We start from the raw sequence: 23,032 nt of genomic DNA, 5'->3' as shown, positions 1-23,032 counted from the left end.
TATTTTTCCGTGCATCGCACCGGCTTTCGCGTTGCGAACGTAGCACGTCGTATCTTCGTGCACGGAAAAATACCGTGCTTAGTACGAGGAAAGACGTTGCTGCGCGGCAGCGTGTTTTGACATGGGGGACACGGCCCAGCGTAGTGGCAGGGCGCAGCGCGTTTCATGGTCCGCTTTGCATGATCTCATACGGTGAATACCTTTTTCCGTGTACAGTGAATATCAAAACACAACCTTAGTCTACTAGACTCCGTCGGCTTGGAGTTGGTTTTGGAGTAATTTTTCCACGCAGTGTTACTCCAATCCATTTTGGAGTAAAATTTATTATACGCCGAGCCATGGCATACATGAAGTTGAAGTCTCTCGACAGTCTCGACAAGAATATGTTTTTTCGGAGCATGAAACGCTTGTACGCCACGTGGAAGGTAAGCATGCCGGAATCCCGGAAATCGCATGCCTCTCTCAATCCCGGCGAGCCGAAACTGTTGCGTACTATTATATACAATCTTTTTTTTCGGCAGGATGGACAGGTCGGCACAGATGATAGTTTCAGTAAAATGGATTGTCGCATTTGTGCCGTTGGCTGTTACGATCTCTTTTGCAGCGAAAAAAAAGATTGTATATAATAGTACGCAACAGTTTCGGCTCGCCGGGATCGAGAGAGGCATGCGATTTCCAGCAATTCCGGCACGCTTACCTTCCACGTGGCGTACAAGCATTTCATGCGCCGAAAAAACATATTCTTGTCGAGACTGTCGAGAGACTTCAACTTCATATATGCCATGGCTTCGGCGTATAATAAATTTTACTCCAAAATGGATTGGAGTAACACTGCGTGGAAAAATTACTCCAAAACCAACTCCAAGCCGACGGAGTCTAGTAGACTAAGGTTGTGTTTCGATATTCGCTGTAAGTACTGAAAAAGTGATGACGTACGTATGTAACATAGTCTGTTTCCAGGGAGTAAGATATAAGGAGACCGATCTCCGTACTATAAAAGTGGGTCAATTTTTGGGCGAAAGTTGGTGGCGCTGGTGTTCCAAAAACGGTACCCTCGCTGCTGGTGACAGGCGGCTGAACAAAATTACGCGATGCGTAAGGTTGGAATTTTACTACATTGAAGTATAAGAAAAGTGAGTTAAAAAGTGAGTTATAATTGTGAATTTTAATAAATTATTATGGCTATGTTTAATAGAACAAAAATAGATTTGTAAATAACATCATTAATCGAAACTACGAAATACTGTGCTGTGGTATAATAATAATCATGTAATAATTCTCTGATAGTTCTATATTTTGTACACTCTACATACAATAAATATTTATCCTCGGCACAAAATAAGACATTTCAAAATTCAACACTTTTCACTTTCAATAAATTATACGAATTATACGAACATTACGTAAACCTGGAGATCGGTCTTCTTATGGCTGATGGCAGAGAACGAGGAATGAGACGTAAACGTTTCGACGCACTAAAAAAATTTTTATATAAAAACATCTAAATATATAAAATCATATAATATATTATATAAAATATGTCCATATATGTCCATACTATGTTTTTTTTTCTTTTGTATAATCTCTGTTCGTATGTACAAGACAAATAATAAGAAAAAGAATTAGAAAATAATTAAAAGAATAATTTTTGCATTGTTTTTTTTTGTTATTTTTGCATTGTCCATTGAACGTTGAAACGGATCGTCATGTGACCCACCGATGATGGAACACAAGCGCTGCGAGTGGTAACATTAACACTCAACTTTCGCCCAAAATCAGGCCAGGTTTTTGCGGGTAGCCAAGTATGGAGATCGGTCTCCTTATATCTTACTCCCTGACGAAGATCCTGAAATCCTGGATAGAGCTTCGGAGAAAACGCGCGACAAACGTAAGTAGCCAGCTGTCATTCGCTTCGTCCTTACCCATACAGCACAAAACTCAACAAATACCTTTCAGAGACCTTCGCAAAGTGTTACAAAAAAGATCTCATAAATGTCTCATATATGTCTTAAGCCTTGTGTACACGATACTATTATAGAAATCGGTCCGAGTTTCGGTTTAAGCCAATGAAACTGCTGCTTTTCTGTAAGAGCTGCAAGTTGATTGGCTTAAACCGAAACTCGGACCGATTTCTAGTATCGTGTACACAAGGCTTTAGATACGTGAAAATGTCCGCTATTTTGTCACAAAGACCTTTATGAAAGGTTGCATAGACATCTCCTAGAGATTTTGCTACCATCTCTGAGATGTTTCGCAAAACATTTTGAGTACGTTGCATAGAGATATCTGGCAATTATTATGTTACGTCCAACCCCAGGATTTGAATGAGAAAAACTGGGAAGCGAAGGAAAGGCTAACCAGAGGGGTCGGGGTAAGGAAGGACGCAACTAGACGCTTAAGAAATTTGCTCGCAGGTACACGCTCTGAGACGCGTGGCGCGAGCCGAACGCACTTTTAATGGCTCAGGAAGGGTCAACGTCCGTAGGGACGCTAGGACGCCTTCCGTGAGCGGTGCGATCGTCGGTCCTCTTTTAAGTCAGGGAATTTAATCCCTTTAACTTAGGATCGGACCTCGTGCGATTTCGAGAGGTGGATGAGTAGTGGGTGAGGTCTTAGATTATAAATAAATGGAAATTTATATTTAACATAAATAAAACATTTATTATAAATTTAAGTTAAGTAAACTGTCGATATTACAATAGATGAGAACTAGACAAATTAAACGGGAGATTGAAAACATTTTAAGATAGATTTAGGGATAGAGTGTATGTGAATGTGTGTATTCATCGCGGGTGTTACAAGAGTGCGGGGGTGATCGGGCAGGATTTTTGAAGGGAGATCTATTTGGAAATGGATATCCTGCCCGCTATTATTACATCGAGATCGGCATTGAATTACATAATGATTTAATTAAGTGTGCGTGTGATGTATATGTGTATTTGAAACTAAATTAAGTCGCAATTAAATTAAGTTGCAATAAAATATAAAGAGATGTTCGCGGGGTGAAAACAGAGAGACAAGAATTTATGCATGGAAAATAAGGATACCGCCATTGAAATAAGGTTAAGGTTATTTAAGGTTTTAGGACGTTTGATTTTACTGATTCCATAACCAGCTCGTTCCGTCGATTCCGTCGATTCAATTGACGTTTAATAGGGCATTATTGGAAATATAATTCGTTTAATTTAAAATAACTATTATGTTGAATTTTACTGAGGCATGAGAAAAGAGATTACTCCGAGCGGATAATCGCTAAAGCAACTAGGCGGGAGAATAACTTTAAGGAGGAACAGCGGATTGATGGGAGGTCCTGAGCGAGTAGCGCTAAGACAAAGGATTCTTAATTACTTTGAGCGAGTGACGCTAAAGCAATTAAACGGGAATATTGAGAGGTCCTGAGCGAATATTGCTAGAACAAAGGAACTGAAAATCCTCTGAGAAGATAATGCTTGGGGAATTACAGCTGAGTCGTGAGGAGCAGAATTACGGGGCGGTAGAGGAATGCCTTGAGCGTGTTGTCGCTAAGGTAAAGGATTCGATAATTACTCTGAGCAAGTAATGCTAGAGGAATTTCGAGAGGAATCATAACAACCTTGAGCGGAGAACGCTAAGATTATTTGAGACAGAAATAGTATGGCTATTATAATACGACTTATATACATTCATACGTGTGCAGGCAATTGAAAGTTAGAGTAAACGAATATTTAGGACTTACTATTTGTTGGAATATATGTATACGTAAAAAAAAATATATATATATATATATATTTCTATATTTCTGTCGGGCGCTGGTGCTGACAGCAGGTCTCGCCGAGTCGCTAGTGAGGGTGATTCGTGGCACTTAGCGCGCACAGAATTTAGTCGCGATTCTTTAGAATGGCGAACAACAGAAAATTGTCTTTAATATAATAGTAAACGAAAACTGGGATGAGTATGCGGACTCAGAAGTAAACTGTCTCGTGCCGGATCGGAAGTGAGTGCAAGTGCGTAAAGCCGCGATTTTTATACAGAATTAAGAAGGCGGGATTATTTTTTAATATGATTCGATTGGTGGAGTTCTCTTCCGATCGTGACGTAACTTTCGGTTTTTCGCCTATTCCTTCGAGCTAGATATAATTATCTATTTTTAAGGTTGTCCATTGGCGAGTTTTGTCGTAAGGCCCACCCCCGCCGTCTTATTTTTTGAGGGTGTAACCCATCGCTTCTTCTAGTGACTCGTTTGTTTTCGACTATCACCGATTTCTATTTTATTAGGGTCCCTCATTTATCTCGCGACCCTGCTCGAATTATTGACAGACGACGTATATCCTTCTAATCTTAAGGTAGTTCGATGATGAAGGGCCGAAGTCAAAACAATGTTTATGATTTTTTTATCAAATCATTTATATGATTATAAAAAAATAGGATAATGCATCGCAAAGCTTCGTAACGACGTAAAAAGACCATTAGTAAGTCATTTTTACGTTGTAGAATAATATTTTGCCTGAAATAGATTAAAATGAAGTGTGTGTTAACGCGTTGCTTGACTAGTTTTCAACTTGTGCCAACTCTTGAGTGCTCTACTTCGGAGATTATTTCGATTGAATTATAGCGTTATTATGGCGATTTACTGAAGTACAGTAATTTCGCCACAAGGTGCATGTAATTTTTTACATAAACAATTTTCCTCATGCACGAGATGAGGGCAGCGACTTGGCAACGCCGCACAGTTTGTGCGGTTGGTACACTTGTTTGTCTTTGCGCTCACTCACACCTAACCTTACGCCGACGATCCCAGCATGCGGCGTTGCCACGTCGAGTTGTGAAAGTCAGCGCTTGAGCACCGGAAGACAAACTTTAATTATTCATTAAAAAAAACTATACGGTGGATCGTGTTCAACTTCAACCATAGGCTTCCTCACAGTGTCCTCTTTCCATTGATATATATTGTTCGGACATTTTTGGCAAAAGATTTTTCGCAAACTCGTGTTATTTATAGGAAAATACCTCTTTTCCTATTAAACCAATGTTAAAATCACCTAATTTTGAAATTAAATATTTTGAGAACGGGACGGTAAATTATCTTTTTTCTGGGCTTAATCGATTCAGGAGAGTTCCTTCTTTCGATATAAAAAATAAAACCTATCACTTTTGGCAAAAGTCGTTCATCATCGAACTACCTTAATTGCATTTTTATTGCAAACAGACCTCCGCCACGTGCCTTTACAAGATTTCTAAAGGCACGTTTTAAACATCGTTTCTGTTTGTCGGAATATTGCGCGGGCAATTCTGGAAGTCGCGTGATGCAATACAGATCCCCATCAGAACTTGTCTGGAAGTAAGGCCCCTTTTGACGCGTCGTGTCGCCGGGTTTTATAGTAGTGGGCCAGATAAAACGTAGTTGTATATGCTTTGTCTGTATGGATTTTGTCGTCTGAAAGTTTTCTCTCGATTTCTCGATCTCGTTCAGCAAACATAAGGGAAACATAAAAAATAGCGTCGAGATCGTAACTCACTTGCCGATGGACAACCGCTAATGCTCGGTTCTGATTTTAATCTTAAAAGCTACTCTAGATTTTTAAGAGGTTTCCGCGAAAGAGGGAAATCGTGGAGTCCACAGGACGTAACAATTTACACGCTCATATAGTAGAATAATTAAAACCGTTAGGTAAATGAGGGAACAAACTATGTTAAACCACAAAATAAATTGTATTTGATTGCATAAACATTTTGTTCTCGCATTTACTTACAATCTCATTTATTCCATATTTGAGCCTATCTCTTTAAAGTTCTCCCATTTCTCTAAAGGGACGCTACATAAAGTTATATTAACTTTTAATTTTATTAGATTTTACTTTATGTACCTATATTTTTGATCAATATTTAGTCCCGAATTGAAAGGTCGCTGACCAAGTTAACAAAAAATAATTTTATCGTACTTTATTATTTTGTATTTAAATGGAGTTGCAAAATTAATTTTTTAAAGATATAGAAAAATTTTTAAGAATATTTTTAAAAAATGTAGAGAAATAGATCAATTAAATATTTAATATTATTAAATATTTAAATATTTAATATTATTCCTTTCTTTACATCGCTTTATTTTGTAATGCAAGTATATATAAATATATATATATATATATATATATATAGAGAGAGAGAGAGAGAGAGAGAGAGAGAGAGAGAGAGAGAGGCTCTATATATATTTATAAAAAATTTAAATTAAATTCAGGCAATAAAAGCCGAGCGTGATATTTAGCCCCTAAGATTTATTTTGCAAAACTAATAATTAATACAGTCAAAAGTAGTCAAATAACGTACGTTTCGACCATTTTTGGGGCCATCTTCAGCGCATTGTCTTACCATTAAAATTCACATAAATAAACCGCGTGAAGGTCATAATAATATTTAACATTTTGAAAGAACGAGTAACCCATTTTTCAGCCTGCGTGAATTAATAAATATGTAGAAGCTCTATATATAAAAAAATTGAATATAAAATATAAAAAATCATTGCACATAAAATATCACTTTATGATAAGTAGGAAAATAAAACACATTACGAATATTAAGAAATAAAAAATATTAAGAAATAAGAACGTTAAGAATAAAACAATATGTTCTTAAAGCATAGAAGACAAAAACGTTCTTAAAAGTCTGTTACTTAAAGTTTGTTACTTAAAAGTCATGTACCAAAGTGATAATTTTAAATTAGCTCTTATCAGATTATGTACTTTTTTCCTTGTCACTGATGTTTAGTAAAGGATTTCTTTTCGGATTTCTTATATAGACCTATATGAATACCGGCAGTAGGGAAGACCGGGGCAAATCGTGACATTTTTTGGTTTTGAATTTTTTCTGAGATAAGTATTTGAGATAAAAATACGTTTTAGCCGGTTTTTTCATCGTGCAACCTTCTAGTTTTAAAAAAATATTTATTTGTGTCTTTTCATCACATTACTTTTAAAGTAGAACACGAAATGCCTCACTCTGTCTTGTGTCACGAATTGCCCCAATACCGGGGTAAATCGTGACAAGGCACGGGGCAATTCGTGACAATTCTTCTTTCAACGGATTTCAATATCCGAATTCGTCCTATTTTCATGATTTATATCAAAACGTACACTTACTCACTCAAAAAAGGTTTTTATTAATCAAATTGTACATTAAATGGAATAGGAAGGGCAAAAAATCGTTAGGCTTCGCTTTCGTCGTCTTCCGAACTCCGAGTAACGACCTTTCTCGGGCGTCCACGTCCTCTGCAAGCTGGCTGTTTCTTGGGGGGCTTGATCCTTATATTCTTTTTTTTATTTTATACTCTTTCGTCATTTTCGTCAACAAGTGCATCGAGTTCATTAGCGTCAGTCAAAATTGCATTTCTCTTTCGTTTTCGTCCTCTTGTCGTGACTTTCCTTTCGCCCGCTTTTGGAAACGATCGAAGGGATTGAAGAACCTGAGCGAGGGGGATGTCATCGTCGCTTTCATTTGTGTTTGAGGCCCTTGACACATCATTTTCAGTTGAGGTACCTGGCTGTGGTTGGTCATCTCCATTCCATGTTCGATCAGTGACTTGACCGGGTAAAAAATCGATTTCACCAAAAACGTCAGGATTGAAAGGAAAGATTCCTGCTGCTTTGAATCCGACCCTGATGTTTGTACTTGTTGTGGCTAAAGGCAAAGAATCGGTGACGATCGAAGGGATGTCATATATCGTCATGGTTTTCCCAGGATTGTTCACGCAATGTGTCACGAATCACCCCAGGCGGTCATGTCACGAAATGCCCCAGCGTCACTTTTTATCTTTCGTGGTCCGAAAAACCCAGACAAGAAATAAATGCATGCAACCTGCGTTACACATGTGTGTGTAAATGCCAGGTGAACAAGTAAAACTTACCGTTTCAAATCTGGAAGCAATTGCTTCGTATTGAATACAAAATATCCGTAGATTCAAAATTTTACTTTTACACGAGGTAAACACTTTTTCCGCCACTGACAACGAAACATAGTAGATACGCACACCGAATTTTGTTCTAATATAGAGGACCATTAGACCCATCTATGGTCTGTAATACAGGTTTCTACCAGCAAATGCATAGAAGTTATCCGCGCGGGAAATTTTTCGTATTGTCACGAATTGCCCCGGTCTCCCCTACTTCCATTGTACATATTATTTCAGCTGAATTGTATATAGAAACCTTTCATAAACATCACGTAAACGTTTTAAATGTTATGTTTCTATGTTATGTTTTTTAGATGTACTAATAGCGTTTTAGTGTTATTTAGAAACTTTTTGGAAACTTTGAAATGTTTCTGAAACATTTCTGTTGAGTTTTGTGCTATGTGGGTAGCATCTCGATCCTCTCGTTCGACCCGAGTGACACACCGGGTAATCTTTCCCGTCGAGGGAACGTCGCTTTATTCCTTCGAGCGCGATGTCAGCTGTTCGCGATATCACGTACCTACAACAATCGTGTATCTTTCGCGTCATGCGGGTGACAAAAGTTCACGGAAATCCAGACTCGACGACGGCGAGACGCCTCGACGACCGAACGCCTTGGTCGTTTTAACCTCGAAATAACCGCCGGGCGCCGGCGGCATCGTGTAACATATGCGTCACGGAAGTTTATAACAGTAGCCTAGTTTACACCGTGCGTTTAGGCCACGACCTATACCTTATATTCAACCCAAACACGATAGGTCGCGACGATGTAAACAGTTGCGACCTCGCTTGGGTCAGGTCTCTTTTTCGCGTGCCCTGACCTAAATTAGGCCACATGACGTAACGCGTGTAAACGCAGGTGACCTAAAGATCGCCTAAAGTGCAGAGAGTGTACCAATAGATACCAATAGATAATTTTTACCTATATTTGACCCAAAAGTATCATAGGTCTACATGGTGTAAACGTTTTATTTAGAAGCCTATTTTAGGTCAGGGCATAGGTCAGGTCGCGATCAGGTCGCACGGTGTAAACTAGGCCAGTGTCAAGTGTGTTGACAGATGATGGAACAGTTCAGTGCCAGTTCTTCGAGTTCCCGCGTGATGTTCGACGAAGTGGACAACGGTTTGGTGCTCGGTGACAAGTACCTACCGGTCGAGGTGCTGATAGAGATATTCTGCCACGCCGACTGCAAGACCCTGTTGAGGTGCCAGTTGGTATGCAGACGATGGAAGTTGCTGATGCACCACGTATGGCACAAGAAGACCGAGCGGACGCTGGGCAAACCGTTCCCGTGGAACGATAAGATGCCCTGGACAGTATACTATCTCGCATGCACGAGGAAGCCGTACGAGAGAAACCTGGTGAAGAATCATTCCGGCGCGCTGTATATGAAGTACTGGAATTTAATTCAGAACGGCGGTGATCAATGGACGGTCGAAAGACCACCTGCCGGCATACCGGACCTGCCGCAAACTGAAACACTATTCAAAAACAGACAGGTCTGTTTTGCAACGTCTTATGACCATTGCACCCAAGTACAAACTATAGTTCTGGAGGACGAGGGGATCCATTCACATATCCTGGACACTTATCAACCACCTATAGAGGTATCGCCAAGCTTTATGCGATGGAAATTATATATAGGAATTATATATAATTGTGGATTATATAATGTCATGTATGTTATAGGTAAGCGAATGGTACGGCTGCCGATGGGACTGTCCAGCAGAATATCAATTGAGAGTTAAATTACTTCGTAATGACAATACAATGATAGATGAATTTCTGTTTAGAGATGTTCTAGAAGAAGAGAAACTGAATCGTTGGCTGAAGGTGAGTACCCATAAAATTAGTTCACAGTTTTACTTAAATACGGGATACTATCTCCAATTTATATTTTCTTGTACGCTTTGTTGTACACAGATTGCACACGTATTTAAGAATTATGGACCTGGTCTTAGACGGATTACCCTCGAGCACAGTGGAAAGGATAGATCATATTGGGCAGGACATTACGGCAGTAAAATGGCTGGGGCATGTGTTTGTGTGAGAAGTCCCTGAGAACAAATTAAAAAAAAAAAAATCTTTATGTAATAAAAAGTCAGTTGATTTCAACGAAACAAAGAGTATAAAGTATGTTAAATGTATAAAGTTTTATATCAATAATGTAATAACAGTTTAATATTGTTATTTAATAAAAACTAATTCTATTAAAAAATTAATTTTTTATTATCAAAAGTGTAATTTGTTAAAAATTATTGATATACAGTATTGCATACGTAATAAAAATTGATTTTTAATAAAATAAAAATTTACGTAAAACAAGATATGCGTGTAATTTCTTTATACGTAGAGTGTAATCGAAAAGCTATTTTGATTAGGTTTTGAGGCGCGGAGTCTTGGTGGCACACAGATAACTCTTTCGGATGGGGGCTCGTGTAGAGGCGTCCAATTACCCAAAAAGCTGTATTTTCCCATTCGAATAATACACCGTGTTCTTTAACAGCGATTAAACTTCTATTGATCGCTGTTTTATCTGTATCTTGATTTAACATCTTAAATCTTACTGTATTAAGTAGCAGTCTATGGATAACATGTACACACTTGTTGAACTTAACAAGAATTTTGTTATTCTTCGGTGTATTTTGAATGGGTAGGTACTGATGATAAAAGAATTCCTTCTACCATGTCCAAATAAACGTAATGATACAAATAATTTTTATCGTCTGCCGTTAGCTTTTGCGGTATCAAATATTCCGCTTGGTTTAATAAAGTTATCTCGTATCTTGGATATATCCATTGTAATTATATGCGTTACTATCGCTCTATAAGAAAAAAAGTATCGGTAAATATTAAGTATTAAGTGTGTTGACAGATAATGGGACAGTTCAGTGCCACTCCTTCGAGTTCCCGCGTGATGTTCGACGAGGAGGACAACAACGGTTTGGTGCTTTGTGACAAGTACCTACCGGTCGAGATGCTGATAGAGATATTCTGCCACGCCGACTGCAAGACCCTGTTGAGGTGCCAGTTGGTATGCAGACGATGGAAGTTGCTGATGAACCACGTATGGCACAAGAAGACCGAGCGGACGCTGGGCAAACCGTTCCCGTGGAACGATAAGATGCCCTGGACCGTATACTATCTCGCATGCACGAAGAAGCCGTACGAGAGGAACCTGGTGAAGAATCCTTCCGGCGCAGAGGATTTTAAACACTGGGACGACGGCTATGATTGGACGGTCGAGGAACCACCTGACGACATGCCGGAACTGCCGCAAACTGAACCGCTTTTCAAAGACAGACAGATCTGTTTCGTAACGTCTTTGTTGCGTGACCTCGAGCATATACCCCAAGTACAAGTTATAATTCTGGAGGACGAGGGGATCCATTCACATATCCTGGACACTTATCAACCACCTATAGAGGTATCGCCAAGCTTTATGTGATGAAAATTATATATAAGAATTATATACGTATAATTGTGGATTATATAATGTCATGTATGTTATATGTAGGTAAGCGAATGGTACGGCTGCGAAAGGGACCATCCAAAAGAATATCAATTGAGAGTTACATTATTTCGTAATGACGATACAATGATAGATGAATTTCTATTTAGAGATGTTTTAGAAGAAGAGAAACTGAATCGATGGCTGAAGGTACTCACCCATAAAATTAGTTCACAGTTTTACTTAAATACGGGATACTATCTCCAATTTATATTTTCTTGTATGCTTTGTTGTGCACAGATTGCACACGTATTTAAGAATTATGGACCTGGTCTTAGACGGATTACCTTCGAGCACAGTGGAAGATCATTAGTTGAGGAATATTTACAGTATAATGGCAGTAAAATGGCTGGGGCATGTGTTTGTGTGAGAAGTCCCTGAGAAAAAATTTTAAAATATAAAATTGTATGTAATAAAAAGTCATTGATTCCAACGAAACAAAGAGCATACAAAATGTTAAATATATAAAGTTTTATATAAATAATATAATAAAAGTTTAATATTGTTATTTAATAAAAACTAATTCTGTAAAATTAATTTTTTATTATCAAAAGTGTAATTTGTTATGTAATTTGTCGTTACAGTCTTTCTTTTTCTGCGGGTCCATTTGGAAACACTTCCAGAGCCTTAACGTTTCATCGGCACCGGCGCTGAGCACCGTAGTTCCGTCCGGCGACATGGCTAAATGCAATACGCGACTGGTGTGTGCCGTGAACTACAAATGGTTTTTCCCAAAGTTTAGCCAAATTAATTAACGAATCTCATTAAACTTATGCTCGTTTTAATCAGTAAGGTCAGCCGCAACCCGTTACAGAGCCGAATTTTCCATTTTGGCTCTTAAAAATTTATAATAAATAAAATACGGACTCGCAGTGAGTCGCAGCTAAACCAACCCGACAGAGGTCTCCACTCTGGCTGCAGGATAGAGAAGTCTCAAGTTTCTAGAAATCCTCTATCTTAAGCCTTGTGTACACGATACTAGAAATCGGTCCGAGTTTCGGTTTAAGCCAATCAACTTGCAGCTCTTACAGAAAAGCAGCAGTTTCATTGGCTTAAACCGAAACTCGGACCGATTTCTAGTATCGTGTACACAAGGCTTTAGAAAGAGATGCAGAGTGAGTTTAATCGGAGGATCACGTTAATCGGAGGACGGAGACTGTGATATCGGCCCATAGCCAATCAGTACGCCCGACAAACGCGAATATCAGCCTAATGGAGGATTCACACCGCGTCCGACGATCCAATAATCCGTAGTGTAATATGATACGGCCTTTAACCTTTAACGAGTTTTTTAATGCAATAAGTAAACAAATTATCATTGTTAGAACAGACAATAATTGCAAGAATTTGCATAAATGGGCGACTCTCTTCGACGAGAGGTTAATTGTTGTTTAGTTAATTTGTAGATTATATAGATAATAGTAATTGTTTTAAGGTTATTACCAATATTTTTAGGTTATTATTACATTGTTCGTACATTATTTATTTTCATATTTATGATATTTATGATAAATATTAAAACAGCGATAATACTTTACTCCCTTTAATATTTAAGAACATAAATATAGATATAATAAATATGTAAACTATAAAAAGTTCAGTTATTCCTTAGTAAATAAAGAATTCTTTATACGTATTATGATGCATATTGATGTATGCAAATATATTTGATAAATGAGAAATTTTATTCTTCTAGAACAATTATAAATACCATACTTAAATTCAAAAAATGTAACTTTTATTTTTTAATTAAAATTAGAAATGCCACTTATGTAGAATGTATAAAAGCAACAGTAATTTCACCTATATTTGAAAATATGTTTTAATAAGTAGCATTTGTAACTTTGTAATAAGACCATACTTTGCTTATTACATTTATTTCTCTAGCCATTTATCTACTTTCGTGATAATATTTGTTTTCAGGTCCTACGAGTCTTCAAAAAACTCCATAGAACAAGATTAAAGACATTCGAAGGTGATGAATATGCATTGCAAGGTAATATATTTTGCACTTTGTTAATAATCTACGTTCTGATGAATTTTGCATTTTTAATAATATTTTATTCTATTGTTCCTTAGTTGTGAGGGATAAGATAAACAATGAGTACAGAAAGTATAAAAATGTCACAAACCAGGCAGCAATTGAAGAGGTATATCTCTTGTTTCAAATATATAGATAATACGTGATTGAAATGTTGCGGGACTTTATAATCTAAGTCTAAAGAAAACTTGTACAGAAGCATCGCATTATTATTGTTTCAGTTGAATAAATTTGCGCAGGAAGTCGAGTATGAAGTACGAACGACTGTCATACAAGCAGTCGAAACGGCACCTGGAAGAGTAGGTAATAATCATGAATTTCAAATAATGGGCAAAACATCAGTCGCGATATCTAATTTTATATCTGATTAATAAGGGAATTTAAATTAATTTCAGCGCTGCGAATTACTCCAGATGTTTTGGTAGATAATATGCCATATAAGAATCAAAAAGATAATAAATCAAGCAAAGTAAAGACTAAAGACGGTAAAGACTAAAATCTATGATATTGATAAATATTAATCAAACAATAAAAATCAATTAAAGGTAATTGAAAATAATTTACTGTCAGATTGTAAACATCTGCTTATTTAAAATTGAAATTGTATTATTTGTAAATAATGTATTATATAGGATATGCTGTAGGTGTATCATAAATGTATGAGCATAAAAAAATACATGTTTAGTGGCTTTGATGGAAAAATACTATTTAATTTTATAATTAAAGTAATCTTTCTTTATTTACAGCGATAAGATTACAATAGGAGTTCCAAGTATGTACAAGCCTTTGCTGGCTAAATCCTTTCATTCTCGATATCACAGGCTGTTTCTACATTTCACATTGAATTTATGCATTCTGCGTGAACTATGCGGTTCCTTCCTCCAATTTCATTCTGAAACATATGGAAATCGCTTCACATATTTATAATTATGGTACCCTTGAACGTCTCACCTTTCCTATATATCTTGCATAATTATTCACGTGTACAGGATGTAAGGAATGTGAAGAATGTAGATTATCGCAATTTCTATTCGAGAATTTAGCGAGGAGGGGGTCTCAGTACATGAAGAGAGTCTTTGGAGCGAACCTGAAGGAATGGATTTAGTGAAAGTAGCATTTATTTATTAATTGGATGAAATTATGCGGTATTGAATTAATCGGCATTTTTAAGACTTTGTATTGCGGAATTTGTTCTATATTAACCATACTAGGGAGACGTATATTATACTGGAAAAGCTGGATCGTCAGTAATGAGCTTCGTTAAGGAATTATAACGAACGCTACCAGAAACTAATGTCCCTGAACTCTATGTGGAGATCTTACACATGCTCAGGATGACTGCGGATCTGGTCGATGAGATCCGCCGGTCGCAATTGATCGGTGCAGATGCGATGCACTGCGGTAAATAGTGGGAATTTGTCCATCAGGTTGCGCGCCTTCAGCATGTCATGAACCTCATCCGCTGTTGCCGGTCCTTGCAGCTTCTGTCCGGACAGCAGCTCGTCCTCCAACACTTTGATAGTCTGCAACGATATATTACACATTACTTAACATACGAGTTGTTCCACCATTACCGCAGTAATGCGAATTTTTCTGATCAATTTGGGTACCAATTGAAATTTTTACTCCAAATTGAAGCGAGTTTTGCGAAAGTGAGTTTTAATCGCTAAAGTCAATCGCGCGGGTGAACAGAAATCCACAAGGACCCGTTTAGAATCTCTTACCTTGCCAGTCTTGACAAATTGCTCGCAAACTCTGCGATTTCTTCCTCCGTAACAAGTGGTGATCAGATCCGCGACGCCGCAGCTCTCGAAGAACGTGGAGAGCTTGGAACCGCTGTAGAAGGTGTCGACAAACTTGATCATCTCCATCAGTCCTAATCGGATCACCGCGGCCTTCGTGTTGTCACCCAGCCCGAGGCCATCCACAAAACCAGCTGCACACGCCACGATGTTCTGTGATCGAAACATAATCAAACCCATGAGCGAAATGAAGTAAAAAGTGATGGAAGTGCATCAGTCATCTAGGACTTGGATACAATAACAAAACAGCATTGAGAAAATACAAGTACGATTGAAGTATATGCGGTGTCAGTAAGGTAATTCACACATAGGATTTCCTTTGAAAGTGATCTACTTGCTTTCAGAGCCCCGCACACTTCCACGGTCTCGCAATCCTCCACGACGACCACTCGGAAGTTTGGAGTCTGGATGAGGTCTCTCAGCACCGGTGCCAGTCGTTTGTCCTTGCACCCTATTAGTTCATGTGTCTGACTGTTTCATAGTCTTTAAACGGTAGGTGGGGGGTACTCTGGTGCAAGAAATTCTCATAATGTTTTTAAGAATTTTTTATATTTTAGATTTATGAAAATTAAAAAAAAAATACCTTACACTTCTTTATATCTTATAAGTTTTCTTTGAAAATTATAGAATAAAAGATATTTCAAATATATAAGGAATTCTAAAAAAGATGTAGACTTTCTCAGCATTTTCTAAAGTCTTTCAATTTGTATAAAAAATCTAAGAAACTTTATAAAAAGTTACAACATTTATTCTGAAATTCTGAAAAATTATGTGAAGAATTATAAGAAAATCTTTCACCAGGGTAGCGTTGTAAAATTTACTGCGTAAATTCGAATAAAGTCAAAATAGAGAATCCAGGAAATCCGCGCCATGTATTCTTGAATGCAAAGTAACGAAAATACTTACCGATCGTAGTTTCGCAGAATTTCTCTTCGGCGACCTCATTGGCTAGGTTGGCGCCCATCAGAACGTTGCACTGTATCCTCAGGTTCTTTTCGATGATCTTGGAGATCAACTCGATACTGTTTCCTTCACCTCGACCAAAACCCTTCAATTCAAACTCGCCAACTTAATCTAATGCATTGGAATAAAGACGAAGTGCTATTTGAAACGTACCTTAATGAGAGAAAGGCCGACTGCAGTTGGTTTTATGTTGTCCAGCAGCGTCGAGCACAGGGTGCGAATAAACTGATGTGGTATAACGAAGATGAGGATGTCGGCATCTTTCGCTGCCTCCGCAACGTCAGGCACGGCGACCTGGAAGAGTATCGAGAAAATTTTACAGATATTAAAATACCTGCATTTCTATAAATCTGTCTCTTTTTAAAATAATTGGATAGATTGTGAAGAGATTAGACAAAAGTTGGAATACATATCTCTCTATGCTGTCAAGAAGTATTGGAGTTTGTTGTACTCCGTAGATGTTATACTCCACTATTTATTTCTTTTACATAATCTTGTTGTTCTTTTGAGCGGAGAAACTCGCAGCGAATATATAAATCGAACAATTAATCTTATAAATAAACATGAAGAAAGTGAGGAATAAATTATTCTTTTCAGATAAATTCGTCTAAAAAGATTTTAGGAAAAAGGCATATTCTAAATCTCACTGAAATATCGAGATTCTCAAGATTGATATGGTAAAGGGACAGCGTATTCATTGAGATATTGCATGCTATGAGGAGCGTTTGAAGACCGATCGTTTGAAGAAATTTACGAAGACAAAAGATGGACATTTTAAATAGTTATGATTATGATTACTTTTATCTTATGATTGGTCAATTCAACAAAATAGGTATACATTTCATCCTGCTTTTTATTTTAGTTACGATAAAATAAATTCGTTTTTCTTAGGAACAGAATTTATGGCACGCGACTATATATATTATATAATATAATATAATATGTATATAAATTTTATTTTATATTTACATAATTATATAGATATATGTATACACACACAATATGAAAATTTGCAAGAAAATGAAAAGATTGATTTTTTTGTCATTTCAACTGACTAGCTTGAGATCAAAAAGCTGATTTCACCATTACGGTTAAAGATTGCATGAATTCAGTTATCGATATCGGATGATAATTATGATGCTCATCTAATAATACATTATCATTACGATTACTTTTGATAGGTTTGTTTCTCGGAGTGTCTCTATTTTTTTTAAATAACATATAGAGATAAAAGTCAATCTCATCCGATATCGATATCGAAGAATTAATGTCTGCTCATCCAAACATCCGGTATCAGCAAGATCGGATATGGAGATACGATATCTGATGGGACGTGTTGCATGATTTAACGTTTGCATCATATTATAGAAACGATCTGCCGTATATAAAGCGCATGGACAAGCGTGCGGATAACGTTAGCTCGCCCAGATCGGCTCTCGACTCATCAGTGCTCGGCAAGCCTTCCATCGAGACAGACGGGATTGTGATTCGAGTAATTCTTCCATAAAACGTTCAAGGACGAGCAATAATGAGGCTTAACACTCTCGTACCGAATTTTAAGGCCGACACCACGCAGGGTCCCATCGACTTTTACGACTGGCAGGGCAATTCGTGAGTCATTATTATACAATATTACATATATAATAATATTTTAATAAAAGGAATTATATTACGCTCGATAAAAGCAGCAGCTAATAAAAGTGACAAACGGCTAATTTTCGAACAATCAAATAAGGATTTTAAAAAATAGATTAAAGCAAACTTGTTTATTAAAAATTTAAAAGTTACAAGTTTGGTTTAATCTATTCTTTAACATCCTTATTTGATTGCTCGAAAATTGGCCGTCTGTCAATAACATTTTATTTAAATATTATATATATTCATTTAATATATTTAAATAATAACTACATTAATTCGTAAGAAGCAACATATGTTATATGACCCCATCCATTTACGTTAATTATCTCGTATTCTCTTTTCAATTTTTTTTAATTTTCGAAATCTCTCGAAGACGTGTATACCGTATTGAAAGTACAGCGGAGGAAGAACACAAAAGTCCTCCTGCCAAATTTTATCGCAAGTCATGAACTCGTTGATTTCGTTATGTCAAGTCAAGTTGATTTCGTTATGTTGAAGTCAAGTTCAATGTAAATGTTCGCTAAATATAGCAAAATATGGTAAGAAAGTGCGAGATAACGCGACATCGATTGCAAAACCAATTGCACGAGCGATCTTATCCGGTTTGTTTTTTCATTATAATTCGCCGGTAAACATGTCCGGTGATTGCGAGGTGGAATCATGTTAGAACCGATGCGAATAGTAAACAGTTGAATTTGCATTTGTCTATTGCGTATTATGGTCTGCAGCAAAGTGCGCGATCCAAGAATAGAGCCTCTCCATCGTGGCAAACATCAGCGACAGGTTGTTGAAGATAACAACCTGTTGGAGATAACTCTTACATCATGGCTAATGGAAATTACCAAACGGCTATTAATCTACAATTAATTACTTTTGAGATGAGAAGAAAGATATATTTTTCAAGCATAACAAATTATATAATTTTATATATTACTTATTGATGACAACGAAATTTATTATGTGAATTATTCGATTGTTACGTAAGGGACTTACCAATAATTTCGTACAAACAATTTTGTTATCAAGATTATTGATTTTATCCCTTTACATATCAATACGATCGCTAGATTAAATGAATGAGATTACTTGCGTAATAACATAGTGAGCTAATAATTTTTGAGAATGGCTATAAAGAAGAGGAGTAATTACGTATTACGTTATGGTACATTTAGGAGAAAGTATATTCGATATTATCCTTGCGGAACGGTTGTCACGCGCCCTTTCGCGCTCGAATATCGGCGTTAGCTGTTTATGAATACACGATATATATGTTTCAATTCTATTATTTCGCTTTTATGTGTCTCGCCCAACCAAGATCAAATTTTCCTGGTTTTCGTCTGAACTACGACCCTCTACCGAAGAAAATTGAGCAGCCGTGGTAGTCGTTCAGAGCGGATTATGAGACTTTTACAGTTAGAGTAAAAAGGTGGTGCGACCTTATCCGCACCTGGCGCCCAGACTTTTATGAGAGATTTTGAGTTCTGAATTTTCGAGAGTGCTCGAGCGACAGATCAAATTTTGTATCGCCCTGCAGCCGCGTATTTCAGCCGGTGGCTGTAACGGACGTCGCAAATAATTTGGTCGTAAATAATGAATTGTAAGCGTGACGCGCATGAATTGCAAATCTTCGTTCGACAACTCGCATTGAAGAGTCGAAGGGCGACCGTGAGCTGAAATAAATGTATATTGCAACAACGGGGTCTACCCTTGGCACGATACCAAAGCGAGCGCTCGACTATATTAAGTGCTCGCAGTTGAAAGTGTCGCACTTTGAATCAGGGTAATCTTGTGACCGGTTATATCATTGTATTTCTGATAAGTGCCGTAACAGGATCGATTACGACACGTATCAATGGGAATTCATACACTTGACTGATATCGCCCAAATATTTGGTATTGAAATCATGTAGAATTAATTTCAATCAAATTTTGCTTTTATATCACTCGAATCAATTTTGGAGTTTTTTAAAAATAAATTTAATGTTTTATTTATGTCATAAATGTGTTTTTTATATATTTTTAATTATATTTTAATTTAAGAGAATATTATATATATATATATATAAAATATATACAATTTATATATGGATATATAACACTACAGTGTTAATTGTAAGTTATATATTTTTTTATATAATTATATATATTAAAATATAAAATTATAACTTTATATTTAATGTATGTAATTATCATATAATTTAAAACTTTTATAATCAATTTTTCAATATATCTGATCTGATTAACGTTTATTCTTTGCAGATGGGTGGTCATATTCTCTCACCCTGCGGACTTTACCCCCGTGTGCACCACCGAACTGGGTCGCATTGCGGTGCATCAGCCGTACTTCGAAAAGCGCAACACCAAGTTGCTGGCTCATTCCGTCGACAAGCTCAAGGACCACGTGGACTGGGTTAATGTAGGCATCATTTAATCCTACATTTGATGTCATTCGTTCATCTTCAAAATTCTTACGCACTTCTATTTCTTTTTTTTTTTCACAATTTTCGAACTAATTCCGGTTAGTCTTGTTTGTAATCGATTTTTTAAGTGTAATTCTCTCCTAATTTTCATCGTCGCAGGACATCAAGTCGTACTGCAAAGATATTCCCGGCGCTTTCCCGTATCCCATAATCGCTGATCCCGACCGCAAGCTCGCCGTGCAACTGGACATGATCGACGAGCAGAGCAAGGACGATCCGGAAACCGCTCAGACCGTTCGATCACTGTACATCATCAGTCCGGATCATCGCCTGCGACTTTCCATGCAATATCCGACCTCTACTGGGCGTAATGTCGAGTAAGTTGATTGAATGCTGCGCATCTGATACGGTTCAAACATTTTGCGTTCATGTATCGAGCATGTGCTATTTAAGTTCATTATATTAATCAATGTTATTATGGTTTCAGCGAAATATTGCGTGTGATCGATTCGCTGCAGCTCGTCGACAGAAGGCCGGAAATAGCAACTCCCGCCAACTGGGTGGTGAGTCTCATCTTTCCCTTTCGTTGCGTGCCGTTTGCGATAGTATCTATCTTCAATTGTGACGATAAATTACATTAACTTAATTCAATAACGACTGCGAAATGATAAATTTTTTTTCTGATTTAATTATGCGAATGCTATTGCAGCCCGGTGAGAAAGTGATGATCCTGCCGACAGTGAAAGAGGAGGATATCCCGAAACTGTTCCCAGAAGGAGTCGACCGCGTATCCATGCCGTCCGGAAAGGTCTACGTCCGCACTACCACTAATTACTAATTATAAAAACGTTTTTGCTACATGTTTCTACTCGCTTCGTCCGAATAGCTTTAGTTCAGCACCTTAAAGCGAGTCTATGCTTTTGGAAGAAGATTGTAATACGACAAACTTTTTTCTAATAAAAATTTTACTCGGCAACTACGACGAATTATTAATTATGCCCGTAAATATATATATTTAAAAAAAATTGCTGATTTTGCAATTGATATCGAACATCGATTGTAAATAAAAAGGATAATATATTCGAGATACTTGCCACATTTTCTGGAATTTTGTGACCGGGCAGATATTTAACGTTCTCGTGGATGGTGTTGATTATGTTGGTCAATTTTTCGTTGTTGATGATCTCCTCGTATACGTACATTGTCACTCGAGTCTCAAATATGTTGTTGTACTTCATGACATTCGCCCCGACGATCTTCGCGATCGCCGAGCCCCTGGAACGATTCATCGCATGTCATAAAAAGATTCTTTGCACAAATAATATGTTGCTTTCAATTAATATATCGGTTAATAATAATAAATAAATAATAATATATAATATATAACACAATATTATATATATGTAAATATATAAATATATAAATATTATATAAAAATATACTAAATGGACATGATCGAATGAACTAAATTAATACATATACAATAAATAATTATATATACTCATTCATATTTCACATATTTTATGTATTTATATAATTATGTATTTTATATATATACTTTATAGTTATTAACTATGGTAAAAAAAATTGAAATTAACTATAGATATACATTATAATCGCAAATTTGCTTTATTAAATTGATGTAGTTGCATATTATGAGCCTTCAAAATTACATGATGATGCGCCGAGTTAATTTTGGAACAATCGGCCGTCAAAGCCGACAACACAATTGCATTGCGACGCGTTTATCACCGCAAACTAAATCAAATGAAATTGTAGCTTAGCCTATCATTGATTTTCAAAATTGGTTTCAACCTTGAGGTAAAAAATATTTTTTTTACCTTTTAATATATTACGATATAAAAAACGAATATCTATATGTATAGTCTTTTTCTTATAATAAAATATTATTTTATTATTAGAAAAATTATTTTATAAAACTTTTACAAAATATTTTATATTGTTATAATATGTGATTATTACTCATTCAATCTTTAGTATTATATTAATTAACAGTGCAATTTCATTGAATATTAATTAGTTTATAATTTATTAATAATTTTTCGACATTAAGTATCAAAAGGCTCTTCCGAATTTTTCTTTTACTATAAATTTATTTTCTAGCGATTATTTAACACTAGTTTACGATTATATAAACTTACCTGAAGAAGATATATAGCTTTCATCTCTGAATGAAGCACTCCAACAAATATTAGACTGCACATGCAGCCCAATGAATCAATACAAGACAGGAGAGAAAAAGGAGAAAGCGGGGAGAAACGCACGCAACTAATTCCTAATTAATTAGCCTTGGCACAAGGAAAATTACCAATTGCCGCTGCCGACGATGCATACTCTTTTCTTCGCATCTGGCATCTCTCGTCTCTTTTAATTCTCTTCTCCTGATGACAAATAATGGTAATCCCGATCGACGGCCGATCAATCGCGAGGCTCGACTGACCGACTGACTTAAAAGCCCGCTGACGCTGACGGCTGACCTTAGCGGCGATTGTGAATTATTTTCTTAGCGACTTGCGCGCAAGCTCTGGACTAGGGCCAGCTGAGACGAGAACGAGTGCTGCAACGACGAAGCGTCACGACGAAATTAGCAACCCACTGATAATCGCGATAATGAGTTAAGGTCACGTATTTAAACTTGACCCTTGACGGCGCGTCCGTCTGTTCGATTTTATATTTAACAGACAACAAAGAGCGCAACGTTCTTTGAATCTAGTACT

General features: G+C 36.8%; 4 protein-coding genes and 1 long non-coding RNA gene across 19 annotated transcripts; 3 read left to right on the top strand and 2 right to left on the bottom strand.

Annotated features, from left to right (window-relative positions):
• The first annotated feature begins 4 nt into the window (after positions 1–4).
• Positions 5–14,352, top strand: LOC139773926 (F-box only protein 44). Of its 14 annotated transcripts, none has more exons than XR_011718465.1 (11): positions 6–192; positions 961–1,145; positions 1,735–1,888; positions 10,795–11,346; positions 11,437–11,580; positions 12,015–12,131; positions 13,354–13,426; positions 13,510–13,580; positions 13,693–13,770; positions 13,867–14,016; positions 14,218–14,352. XR_011718465.1 is itself a non-coding variant. In XM_071708765.1 (11 exons), exons 3-10 carry the CDS (start codon positions 1,805–1,807, stop codon positions 13,965–13,967), a joined length of 1,224 nt encoding a protein of 407 aa, XP_071564866.1. In that variant the 5' UTR covers positions 9–192; positions 961–1,145; positions 1,735–1,804; the 3' UTR covers positions 13,968–14,016; positions 14,218–14,352. The 14 variants fall into 14 exon arrangements, 13 of the variants coding, with proteins under 13 accessions (XP_071564873.1, XP_071564872.1, XP_071564875.1 ...); XM_071708765.1 differs by having other exon boundaries at positions 9–192; positions 13,693–13,774; XM_071708768.1 differs by lacking the exons at positions 6–192; positions 14,218–14,352 and adding exons at positions 288–425; positions 522–889 and having other exon boundaries at positions 13,693–13,774; positions 13,867–14,173.
• LOC139773942 (uncharacterized) lies at positions 7,110–7,963 on the bottom strand. The gene is made up of 2 exons (XR_011718474.1): positions 7,874–7,963; positions 7,110–7,779 (listed from the first exon to the last, which is right to left on the bottom strand). It is a non-coding gene; the product is annotated as an uncharacterized lncRNA (long non-coding RNA).
• Positions 8,962–10,246, top strand: LOC139773931 (F-box only protein 44-like). Its single transcript, XM_071708785.1, has 3 exons — positions 8,962–9,526; positions 9,609–9,752; positions 9,843–10,246. Exons 1-3 carry the CDS (start codon positions 8,978–8,980, stop codon positions 9,978–9,980), a joined length of 831 nt encoding a protein of 276 aa, XP_071564886.1. The 5' UTR covers positions 8,962–8,977; the 3' UTR covers positions 9,981–10,246.
• Positions 14,179–22,810, bottom strand: LOC139773928 (glycerol-3-phosphate dehydrogenase [NAD(+)], cytoplasmic). Of its 2 annotated transcripts, none has more exons than XM_071708781.1 (8): positions 22,624–22,810; positions 21,389–21,569; positions 16,390–16,530; positions 16,180–16,321; positions 15,612–15,724; positions 15,196–15,426; positions 14,795–14,994; positions 14,179–14,363 (listed from the first exon to the last, which is right to left on the bottom strand). In XM_071708781.1, exons 1-8 carry the CDS (start codon positions 22,668–22,670, stop codon positions 14,336–14,338), a joined length of 1,083 nt encoding a protein of 360 aa, XP_071564882.1. In that variant the 5' UTR covers positions 22,671–22,810; the 3' UTR covers positions 14,179–14,335. The 2 variants fall into 2 exon arrangements, with proteins under 2 accessions (XP_071564882.1, XP_071564883.1); XM_071708782.1 differs by lacking the exon at positions 22,624–22,810 and adding an exon at positions 22,457–22,593.
• Positions 17,704–21,270, top strand: LOC139773936 (peroxiredoxin-like protein). Its single transcript, XM_071708797.1, has 5 exons — positions 17,704–17,847; positions 20,134–20,290; positions 20,454–20,671; positions 20,782–20,857; positions 21,004–21,270. The coding sequence occupies exons 1-5, from the start codon at positions 17,765–17,767 to the stop codon at positions 21,130–21,132; spliced, it is 663 nt and encodes a 220-aa protein (XP_071564898.1). The 5' UTR covers positions 17,704–17,764; the 3' UTR covers positions 21,133–21,270.
• Positions 22,811–23,032: the final 222 nt, after the last annotated feature.

The sequence above is a fragment of the Temnothorax nylanderi genome, unplaced genomic scaffold (assembly GCF_030848795.1).
Source record: "Temnothorax nylanderi isolate EJ_2023f unplaced genomic scaffold, tnyl_v1.0 TNYL_tig0071_pilon, whole genome shotgun sequence".
Taxonomy (NCBI): Eukaryota; Metazoa; Arthropoda; class Insecta; order Hymenoptera; family Formicidae; genus Temnothorax; species Temnothorax nylanderi.
The sequence above is the reverse complement of the archived record's forward strand: the minus strand, read 5'-3'. Positions and strand labels throughout refer to the sequence as shown.

Bases quoted from the DNA above. Each gene is read 5' to 3' on its own strand.
- LOC139773928 (XM_071708781.1), bottom strand. From the start codon at position 22,670: ATGCCAGATGCGAAGAAAAGAGTATGCATCGTCGGCAGCGGCAATTG. The intron at 21,570-22,623 runs GTAATTTTCCTT...GAATCGTTCCAG, and splicing joins ATCGTCGGCAGCGGCAATTG to GGGCTCGGCGATCGCGAAGA. The intron at 16,531-21,388 runs GCAAGTATCTCG...ATACTCTTCCAG, and splicing joins ACAAAATTCCAGAAAATGTG to GTCGCCGTGCCTGACGTTGC.
- LOC139773936 (XM_071708797.1), top strand. From the start codon at position 17,765: ATGAGGCTTAACACTCTCGTACCGAATTTTAAGGCCGACACCACGCAG. The intron at 20,291-20,453 runs GTAGGCATCATT...TCATCGTCGCAG, and splicing joins ACCACGTGGACTGGGTTAAT to GACATCAAGTCGTACTGCAA. The intron at 20,672-20,781 runs GTAAGTTGATTG...TTATGGTTTCAG, and splicing joins TCTACTGGGCGTAATGTCGA to CGAAATATTGCGTGTGATCG.
- LOC139773931 (XM_071708785.1), top strand. From the start codon at position 8,978: ATGATGGAACAGTTCAGTGCCAGTTCTTCGAGTTCCCGCGTGATGTTC. The intron at 9,527-9,608 runs GTATCGCCAAGC...TGTATGTTATAG, and splicing joins CTTATCAACCACCTATAGAG to GTAAGCGAATGGTACGGCTG. The intron at 9,753-9,842 runs GTGAGTACCCAT...TGTTGTACACAG, and splicing joins AACTGAATCGTTGGCTGAAG to ATTGCACACGTATTTAAGAA.
- LOC139773926 (XM_071708765.1), top strand. From the start codon at position 1,805: ATGGAGATCGGTCTCCTTATATCTTACTCCCTGACGAAGATCCTGAAA. The intron at 1,889-10,794 runs GTAAGTAGCCAG...GTGTGTTGACAG, and splicing joins GGAGAAAACGCGCGACAAAC to ATAATGGGACAGTTCAGTGC. The intron at 11,581-12,014 runs GTACTCACCCAT...TTGTCGTTACAG, and splicing joins AACTGAATCGATGGCTGAAG to TCTTTCTTTTTCTGCGGGTC.